The 11,130-nt window shown below is 37.3% G+C and overlaps 1 protein-coding gene across 2 annotated transcripts in view; it reads right to left on the bottom strand.

Moving 5' to 3' along the window:
• LOC103277261 (probable ubiquitin carboxyl-terminal hydrolase FAF-X) overlaps positions 1-10,574 on the bottom strand; it is a 37,227-nt gene extending 26,653 nt beyond the window's left edge. The window contains exons 1-4 of one of the 2 annotated variants that reach the window (XM_021707348.1): positions 10,433-10,574; positions 9,305-9,527; positions 6,909-7,129; positions 2,731-2,921 (exon numbers count right to left, since the gene is read on the bottom strand). In XM_021707348.1, coding sequence (XP_021563023.1) covers positions 2,731-2,921; positions 6,909-7,129; positions 9,305-9,476 — 584 coding nt within the window. In that variant the 5' untranslated portion in view covers positions 9,477-9,527; positions 10,433-10,574. Of the gene's footprint in view, positions 1-2,730; positions 3,144-6,908; positions 7,130-9,304; positions 9,528-10,432 lie in introns of those variants that run through there. The other variant, XM_021707349.1, reaches the window with a different exon arrangement.
• Positions 10,575-11,130: the final 556 nt, after the last annotated feature.

Raw genomic sequence — 11,130 nt, 5'->3', positions numbered from 1 at the left:
GTCTCACTCTGTCGCCCAGACTGGAGTGCAGTAGCTGCTCCCGGCCACTGCAGCCTCGACCTGCTGGGCTCCAGCGATCCTTCCACCTCAGCCTTCCAAGTAGCTGGAACTACAGGCGTGCGCTAGGACACTCGGCTAATTTTTTTGATTTATTGTAGAGATGAGGGCTCGCCAAGTTGCCTAGGCGGATCTCGAACCCGTGGGCTCAGGCAATCCACTCACCTCAGCCTCCCAAGGTGTGGGATTCACAGGGTGAGCCACCGAGCCAGACCTGACATTTTTTAAAATAAAAAAAACTAGGTGGGGGGGCGTAGTTGACTAACCCATATGTATCAAGAGTAGATTGTGTGTTTAAAGTGTGGATAACTCAAAAGTGCTAGTCTATACAAAGCACAGGGAATAACTAATTGAGAAGCCAAAAAAAACAGAGGCATTGTAAGAGAGAAAACCAACTGAATAACAAATTTTAAGATAAAAGCTTAAAAAGTGTGAGAGTAGTTTGGAAGAACATGAAGAGAAATGCTAAAAGCCTTACAGCAGAGATGGAATAAACTAGGAAAAGAAAAAGAACTGGAATAGCCAGAGAGGAGAGCAAGGACGGAAAAGAACAAAAGCAGAGCTGGGAGGGAGGGCGGTATATGTAAGCCACTAGTACAGATTAAGTTAGGGGGCCTAGTTAGGGAATAGAAGTAACTTATATAATAGTCAAGGGAGGGGGTGGTCATTGTATTATAAAGCAGAGGTTTCCAAATAATCTAAGTACTGTAGTATCCTTATGGGTAAAAAGGGCACTGCTCTGCCAGAAGCAGGGAAGGTGGATGAGAGCATCAGTGCCATAGTCTTTTGCTTCCTTGCTTCTCAGCTGGCTGGGAGGTACTTTGAAGGGATTCTAAGGAGGAGTATTATTTAAAAACAAAACAAAAACCCCATTGCTATGAAGGACTATAGCCCTTTTCAAACATAGTAAAATGTTATATGGTTATACTACAGTAGCACGGTGACACACCATAAACACTGACTTTTAAAAAATCAGTGAAATAGCTGGGTGCAGTGGCTCATGCTTATAATCCCAGCACTTTGGGAGGCGGAGGTGAGAGGATTGCCTAAATTCAGGGGTTGAAGAGCAGCCTGGGCAACTTAGCAAGACCTCATCTCTACAATAAATCCAAAACTAGCCGGGCATGGTGGTGTGTGCCTGCAGTTCCAGCTACTTGGAAATCTGAGGTGGAAGGATCACCTGAGCCCAGCGACTGTAAATGTGCCACTGCACTCCAGCCTGAGTGAAAGAGTGAGACTCCAACTCAAAAAAAAAAGTGAAATAAAGAAGTCAGCTGGGCTCGGTGGCTCAGCCTGTAATCCCGCGATTTGGGAGGCTGAAGTAAGTGGATTGCTTGAGACCGAGGGTTCGAGATTTGCCTGGGCAACTTGGTGAGACCTCATCTCTACAATAAATCAAAAAATTAGCTGGGCGTGGTAGCGCACGCCTGTAGTTCCAGCTACTTGGAAGGCTGAGGCGGAAGATCGCCAGAGTCCAGCAGGTTGAGGCTGCAGTGGCTGGGAGTGTGCCACTGCACTCCAGTCTGGGCGACAGAGTGAGACTCCAACTCAAAAAACAAACAAACAAAACCAAACAACAACAAAAAAGAAATAAAGAAGTCAAAAAAAAAGATGTAATTGTGCTTTAAAAAAAAATTTAGCTACTTCCTATGAAGTCATACATGAGGGAGAGTTTCCCTTTACAGATCTAGCTAATAAATGAAAGAATGATAAAATTAGAATATTACTATTTTTGTAGCCCTGATGAAATACTGTATTAAGATAATGATGACCAATAGCTGGTAATATCATAAAAAGACAGACATCCCGTGCCACTCCCCATGGAGATAACATACCACCTATGAAGTAGCCTTGCCTATCCATTCCACAAAAAGAAAAATAACCTTGATCTGATCAAATCTCTAGATCTCACCATCTCATAGGAGATGCAGGGGACCAAGGAAAACAGAAAATACCAAAATATCACAGAAATTCCATTAACAAAATTCAGACTTCGGGAAAATTTACAGGGTAAACTCCCCCTTCCCAAAACAAATAATCGAAAGGGGGGGGGGGAGAGTATAAAAGAGACTCGAGTCATTATCAACCATTTGTGATTTGGATCCTAATTTTAAAAAAACACCAGTTTAAGGAAAAAAACAAAATATATAGATATATGAGATAACTGGGTAAATTTTTGACATTAAGAAATTTTTTAGAAGTATGATTATAGTATCATGGTTGTTTTGAAACAGATATTTGAGATACACACTGAAGTATTTATGGATAGATATACCTAGAATTACCTTCAGAACGATCTGCAAGAAGTAGGTAGGAATACAGACTACCATGATTGGCTATGAGTTGACAACTGTTAAAGTTGGGTGATGAGTACATAAGGGTTCATACTATTCTCTTTACTTCTGTATGCATTAGATGCTTTCCCAATAAAAAGGTAGTGGTATCTTAAGAGACTAAAGAATGCTGCCCTTCCTCACTATGATAGCTCCTACTCCTCCTATGGAAATAAGAAAAAGGTGAACTAAAAAGGACACTTACTACAGCTTAAATATTAAACATGAAGTTGCCTCCCAACATCTGTTTTAGAGGTTTAACATTAGTGTATGAGATGTTCATCAAGAAGTATTCCTATGTTTTAAGAAGTATTCCTATCATTATTCACCCATAGTTTACCTGAACTGCTTCCAAAATCCTCTGGGCACATAATATTGTAGTCGAGAAGCAGCTAAATGACCAAAGATGACTTGAAGGTGTCTTAGCACACCAATATTGTACTCTTTCCTATCTTCCGTTTTACTTAATGCTGGTTTATCTTCAAATTGTTGAGGATATCCAAATACATCATCCCTGGGGTCAACATTGCTCTAGAAACCAAAAAATAGCATTAATGAGCTATCTAAAGTATAGTAAAATATACTTAGACAAATCCCAGTTATTGAACAAATGATTTGTACAGTTTATTTCCAAAGCACTTGACTTTCAATCTAGGAATTTTAATTTATAATATTAGTATTTATTATCATCATTTCACATATTGGTTATCATAATCAAACAATCCTGACCATGTATCAGAGAGGTAAATAATACAAATATTATGATACAGCAGAGCAGAATTAGTACAGTGATTAAATTAGACTGAACTGGACACAAATGCAGGCTCTGCTACTTATAAACTAAGTAACTTGGAGCAAGTAAAGTTACTTAAACTTTCTAAGCTTCAGTTTCTTTATGTGCAAATAGGGATAACATGTTGTTCATGTATCTGTTGTGAGGACTATATGTGACAAAGTATATAAAGTGCTCAGAACTGTAAGCATTCAATAAAATAGACATATTAATAGTAGTGCACTCATGCTTTATTTAATGATGGGGATATGTTCTGAGAAGTGTGGCAGTAAGTAATTTTGTCATCATGTGAACATAAAGTGTACTTAGAAAACCTAGATGGTATAGCCTACTACATACCTAGGTTATATGGTATAACATATATTGGAAGCAACTGTAACACAATGGTATTTGTATATCTAATACAGAAAAGGCACAGTAAAAATATGGCATAATTTTGTTGGACACTGTTATATATGTGGTCTGTTATATATGTGGTACATGACTGTAGTACTCTTCCACAAGTGGTGCTGGGTCAACTGAATATCGACACACAATAAAGTTGGACCCTTACCTAACATTATATACAAAAATTAACTCAAAATGGATCAAAATCCTAAACATTAAGAGCTAAAATCATAAGACTCTTAAAGGGCAACAAAAGAAAAAAAAAAAGGTAAGTGGACCTTATGAAAGTTAAAACTTTTGTGCATAGACATTATCAACAGAATAAAAAGGCAGCCCAAGGGCTGGAAGAAAACATTTGCAAATCATATTTGATAAGGGATTAAAATCCAGAACATACAGACAACTCAACAGTAACACAACTCGATTCAGTAACAGACAAAGGATTTGAGGAGGCATTTCTCCAAAGAATATATTCAAATGGTTAATGATAAGCATAGTAAAAGATGCTCAAAAGCATTAACCACTAGGGAAATGCAAAACAAAACCACAATAAGATACTACCTTATACCCATTAGGATGGTTACTATAAAAAAATAAAATAAAACAAGTGTTGGCAAAGACAGAGAAATCGGAATCCTTGTATACTGTTGGTAGGAATGTAAAATGGTGCAGTCGCTGTAAAATGTTAATTAAACAATTAAAGATAGAATCACCACATGGTCTAGCACTTCTACTTCTGAGCATGTACCCAAAAGAATTGAAAGCAAGGTCTCAGAAACAAATTTGTATGCCCATGTTCATGGCAGCCTATCCACAACAGCTCAAAAGGGGAAGCAGCCCAAAAATTCAACAAATGAATAGAAAAGCAAAATGTGGTATATCTGTACAATGAAATGTTATTCAGCCTTTAAAAAGAGAAAATTCTCACACAAGCTACAACATGGATGAACCGTGAAGGCATTATGCCAACTGAAATAAGCCAGTTATACAAAGGCAAATACTGTATGATTACACTTATATGAGGTACATAGAGTTGTCAAGATCATACAGACCGAAAGAATGGTGGCTGCCAGGGACTGGGAGAATGGGGACTTGTTTAATGGGTACAGAGCTTCAGTTTTGCAAGATGAAGAGTTCTGGAGATGGCTAGTGGTGATAATGCTAACAACATAAATGTACTTATTACCACTGAACTGTACATTTAGGCTGGGCATGGTGGCTCAAGCTTATAATCCCAGCACTTTGGGAGGTCAAGGAGAGAAGACTGCCTAAAGCTCACAGGTTTGAGACCAGCCCAGGCAATTTGGTGAGACCTTGTCTCTACAATAAATTGAAAAATAAGCTGGGCGTGGTAGCACGTGCCTGTAGTTCCAGCTGCTTGGAAGGCTGAGGCGGAAGGATCGCCTGAGCCCAGCAGGTCGAGGCTGCAGTGGCTATGAGCATGCTACTGCACTCCAGCCTGAGTGACGGAGTGAGACTCCAACTCAAAAAAAGAAAAAAAAGGGTAAGATGGTAAATTTTATATTATGTGTATTTCAACACGATTAAAAAAACAGTAGTAGTGGGAGAAGACGTAACATGAAAATAGATTCCCTAAAAGTCATAATCATATTGCAGTTACAGAGCAGAATTAGTTGCCTTTACAGTTAACTGAACATCTTTCTATATTCTGTGAACTGTATCTAAGATCTCTGATACAGAAATCAACAATATTCAGTCCCTACCAATAAGTAACTTATAGTCTTGGGAAGGAAATAAGAACATAAGCAAAACAAACAAAATAAAACTCAACCTACCACAGTGCAGTGGGGTGCAGAGACAACACAGAGGAGAGAATACCACAGGTGGGACACCATATTTGAAATTATATTTGTGTGTATGATTTACTTTTTGCCAGTACAATTAGCTGTATCTACCTGTGCTTAACTCAATATCCTAGGGATGAGATGGGCTATAGAACTAGAATTTAAATTCCAATTTTTCCTCAGAGCAGTGATTCTTAACCAGGTACAGGTATAAACATCCCCTATGAAGTCTTAAAAAAATAAAAATGCTCAGATCCAATTCCTCAAACAATGTTTCAGAAGGCCCACAATTGTCTCCAAAGCAAAACCAGTTCTGGCAACTGAAGAGAATGAAAAGAACCAGTCATTTACTACATTTGGAATATTCTCTGGGCCAGGGGTGGTGGCTCATGTCTGTAATCTCTGCACTTTGGGAGGCTGAAGTGGGAAGATCACTTGAGTCCAGGAGTTTAAGATCAACTTTGGCAACGTAGCCAAAAAAAAAAAAAAAAGAAAAAGCTAGGTATCATGGTATATACTTGTAGTCCCAGCTACTTGGGAGGCTGAGACAGGAGGACTGCTTAAGCCCAGGAGTCTGAGGCTGCAGTGAGCTATGATCACTCCATTGCACAATAGCTGGATGACAGAGCGAGATCCTGCCTCTTTAAAAGAAAAAATGGCCAAGTGTGGTGGCTCAGTCTATAATCCCAGCACTTTGGGAGGCCAAGGAGAAAGAACTGCCTGAGCCGGGGAGTTAGAGACCAGCCTGGGCAACTTGGTGAAAACTCATTTCTATAATAAATCACGAAAAAATTAGCTGGGCGTGGTGGCGTGCATCTGTAGTTTCAGCTACTTGGAAGGCTGAGATGGAAGGATCACCTGAGCCCAGCTGATCAAGGCTGCAGTGGCCGTGAGCGTGCCACTGAACTCTAGTCTGGGTGATGAATGAGACTCCAACTGAAAGAAAAAAAGAACAAAAAAAAGAAAAAAAAATGCCCAGGCTTCTCTCTTTAGTGCCCACTAACACTATAAATAGAAAAAAGTTAAATGAAAACAAAGAAATATAGGGTGGGTTCAAACATGACCACAACTTAGGTCTTGCTATAAGAGCCATGTCACTCGTGATTTGTCACTATAACATAACTTTTTAATTTCTTTATTCTGCATTGAATACTCAGCAGGCAGCGTAAATTTTGTCTCAAGACCATGTAACACTACTTCAAGTAGAGAGAAGTTTGTTTCCTAAGCATAAAGAGCTGTGATCTAGGGGAAATATATGAATAACCTAAAAGCAAACACAGATGAAGCTGGTAAATACTATATAACTTGGTATAAATTAATGGAGATCTATAATTAAAAATATAAACTAGAAAAGTAAAAATTGAAGCTTACTAAAAATGAAGAGTCCTAGCATTACAAAACTTCAAGGTAACTCCATTCCTACTTTCAAATGCACTTTAACAGGTCTGATCAAAGTTCAATCCTCTCTTAACAGAACAGTATATGGTAGCAGAACTTCAATCACAGAAAACAAAACTGATGACTAAAATTTACCTCATTGTCCTGCTTCTCATCCCCAGACATGTCATCATCTACATCACTACCTGTGCCTTCAATCGCAAGAATACCGTTCCTGATGGAGGGAATCATGTAGAGTTGCTGAATCACAGAATTCATGTAACAAGTAGCACCGGCATTTTTCAGCCCCACAAATCCTTTTGGTGGACGAGGTCCAACAGGTGGCAAATATTCCCACTCAGTAAGTGCTTCACAAGCTGGGAAGAAAACATTTTTTTAGCATGAACACATTCATTTTGTTCTTTTGAGTTCTATTAAGCTGACAAAGTAATACTAGCAACAATCCTACTACTCACAATTCTACTAACCCTACAGCACCTGAAGCAGTGCTCCAAGTTTGTACTTCATCCTCAATTTACAACATACAGTAACATGCACCACTTATCCAATTATCCATAAACCCACATTTTATCTGACGTTGCTTCTAAGGCAGTCTCAGAAGTACTCATACAAGATGCCATGACACTAATGCCTATACATATGCTAACTTTACTTTTGTCATTATTGTTTAGACATTAACTTTCTTAATAATTCATGCTTTTGCATGTTTTAAAAAATACCTTCAAACTCAACACGGCAATAAATGTTAAATAAATATATTGACCTGTTATAGCTTGCTCAGTTTTAAATAATCCTAAGACCACCCAGGTTCATGTCATGGTTCTGATGCTTACCGACTCTTTTTTTCTACCTTCAAGTGAGCTTCTGTTTCCTCCTAGTAAATGTAATAATAAGAGTAACACCTGCTTTACCTATGTCTACAATGCTATTTTGAGGAGCAAACAAGACAGTGGATTTGTGAAAATTTTAAGTCACCATACACCTCCCATCTCCCTCCACCTAATATAAACCTGGAAATAACATAAGTATCATTGTCAACGGTACCTGTTAAATTATACTGAATGGAATGGTATATAGCCAATAAGTAAAATTATGTAAATATTTATGTGTTGATAGGGAACACATACAGATACATCATTAAGTAGAAACAAAGTGAAGAACGTTGAACTATGTTCCAATCTGTGGTTACAGGACAAAACAAAAAAAGATTTTGTATGTAGGTTTTGCATACATAGAGATGCTGGGAGAATAGACATAAACTTACAATGGTTGTAAGCCATCAAAGGGGACTGGGGGAAGAGATGGAAAGAAATATACATTTTAGTATATACCTTCTTTGGTACTTAAAATTTTTACCATGCTGATGTACTACTTAAAAATATAAGTAAGTAAAATAAAACTCATTTAAGTTAAAAAAAAACAAAAAACCCTACCTTACCATATATAGATTTGGTAGACTAGCTAAAGGTCTAACGTTTTAAGCAATCAGTTTATAATCAGAATTTCCTAAAATGTTATTAAAAACTTCCTTATATTTTGAAATACAACATATCCAAAATAATTTGACATGTTCTTAAAGATTTACTACAATAAATTATATTTTCAAGTGTTGTAGATAAACAGTGAATTTTTCTTAAAACAAAACAAGTCTCAGTTGTGCTTGAGTTATTTCTGCTGTTTCTGTTTTCCCTCAACCCTTTTGAGTTTCAGGCCCTGTCTATAAGGTCTGGAGTCTGTAGCCTATTTTATGGATGTGATGTGGGCATTAACTAAGAACATAAATAAATTGCACTAAAATGCTACCTGCTCATTCTAATCTTCACAAAGCAAGATTTTCTTAGAATTCATTTTAAAATAATGCTAAATGAGAGTCTGAAAGGTTTTACAATGCATGCAATTCAAAATTTTAAAGTCTGAACTTAAAATTTTAATTTTAAGTTTGAAGTTAAAATTTTACTATAGAGTTTGGGTTTTATTTCAGATTTGATGCGACAAACTTTATTTTGCCAAATACTTGCACCACCTGTAGATGACATTTTAACAAACAATAGAAAATGTTTCTATATTAAAGCTCTCGGCATATATATATATAAAAAAAAATTTTTTTTTTAGTTGGAGTCTCACTCTTGTCACCCAGGTTGGAGTACAGTGGCACACTCATAGCCAACCCAGCGTCGACCTGCTGGGCTCCGGCGATCCTTCTGCCTCAACTTTCCAAGTAGCTGGAACTACAGCTACTACTCTACAATAAATTGTAGAGACGAGGTCTCACCACGTTGCCCAAGCTGGTCTTGAACCCCCTGGCTCAGGCAATCCTCTCGCCTCGGCCTCCCAAAGTGCTGGGATTACAGGCTGAGCCACCACACCCGGCTGCTTATAATGCTTTTAATTATAAACTTATTTGCTAAAATTGTTAAACTAGCTGAAAGAAACAAAACACAAGTTGAAAATGTTTACTAAAAGAAAAACAGGAAAACAGAATCTGGAACATTAGAATTATCAAACATTACTTTATATTTTAAAATACTTACTAGTTATTGCTGTGCCAATGTAATACATTTCAGTCAAAGAATCTACTATCTGTTTGAGATTCCTTACACAGCCAACAGCTAATGCTACAAGTAACTCAAAACCAGCATTAATTGTAGCTGGAGAACTACAGACTGGAATAGCCTGTTCAGCTGGGAGCTCTCCATTTCTCATATACTGTAGGTAAACATTGGATGCAGGAAAGATGAAATCATCAATTAATTCCTAAGAAATTGAAAAAAGGATCACGTTAGCAATGATACAGATTTTTGAAAAATGTCTATTGTAAGGAAATAACTTTAAAATCACTTATCAGAATTTAAGATCGCTTATCTCAGGAAACATATAGGATTTTGTAATGAAACGATCCTCCTTCAAAACACTATTAGAATTAACAAACTGATCTAATTTCCCAAGTTAAAAATTTTTTAAGTATTAGAAAAGAACAGAGCCTAGGCAACATAGTGAGACCTCATCTCCACAAAAAAATAAAAAAAATTAGCCCAAGTGAGACTTGGATGCCAAAAAAAAAGATGCATTCTTATGGAGGTTTGTCAGAATTTTCTAAATAAAAAAATCATGCCTTTTTGCTTTATAAAATGGTTTATAATAAAATTTTATTTAAATACAAAAATTAGAAATCTCTTTTTAAAAATTTGAGTTAGAGAGTCACTCTGTCACCCAGGCTGGAGTGCAGTGGCATGATCACAGGTCACCACAGCCTCCACTTCCTGGGCTCAGGCAATCCTTCCACCTTAGGCTCCCAAGTACCTGGGACTACAGGTATGCACCACCATGATCAGCTAAATTTTTTATTTTTTTGTAAGACGAGGTCTTGCTATGTTGCCCAGGCTAGTCTCAAGCAACCCTCTTGCTTTGCCTCTCAAAGTGCTAGGATTACAGGTGTGAGTCACCATACCTGTCTAGAAATACTTCTTGAATAAAGCAAGGCACAACTATATTTTAAAAATTATCATAACCTTGATAAAAATTAATAAGCAAATTTTAAAAAGAGAAAAGATCAAGATAATACACCAAAGATATGGCCCTAGAAATTAATCAGACAGATGTGATGATAAACATTTAGAAGGTTAGGATATCTAGTCCAGGATCAAGAGCACAGAACTTACTTTAATGAGATTAGCACCTCCTTTTTCACAACCAATATGAAATTTTTTCTCAGGGGTTTGAAAGGCCAGTAACTCTTTTGTTACCCCAAGGTGGCCCTCCAAGATCGTCTCTTCCACACCTGTTTCTCCTGTTCTTTTAACATCATCCTGACAAAGAAAAAAATATCAAATGCCTAACTTATGAAAAGGGAGGTAAAGAGGGAAAAGAGCCAGAACAAGACAGCTGGAGGGAGAGGAGATAATTCCTCTAAACCTTTTGATTCAAGCAAGCTTAACCCTTCACACTCAGATGTCCCCTCTGAGGGGACATTGTAAATCTAGCAAACCACTAGAATGTCCCTCTGAGGGGACATAAAGACATTGCTGTTGATTATACAGGACAAACTTATGCCAGTCCAAATTTTTCAAAAATGTGTTTTCTTGAAGTTTTCTACTCAAATTGCACAAAAAAGCAAATAAGGAGATGAAATACACATAAAAAAACATCAGCTGGAGTTACATAGAAAGAGAATGTCCTTACACATCAGCTTGGAACAACAGAGTGGACAATAAATTACATATTAATATGGGAGGAATGAAACGAGACTGCATTGTTTGTTCAAATAGAAAAACACTAGGTGGAAGCCGTTAAACAAATCACTATTGCACAACAAATATCAACGAACCTGCAATGCATGTTGGTGACTGTTTTACATACT

The sequence above is a fragment of the Carlito syrichta genome, unplaced genomic scaffold (assembly GCF_000164805.1).
Source record: "Carlito syrichta isolate Samal-C Ts95f unplaced genomic scaffold, Tarsius_syrichta-2.0.1 Scaffold316822, whole genome shotgun sequence".
Lineage (NCBI taxonomy): Eukaryota > Metazoa > Chordata > Mammalia > Primates > Tarsiidae > Carlito > Carlito syrichta.
This window is presented reverse-complemented; position numbering and strand designations above follow the sequence as displayed.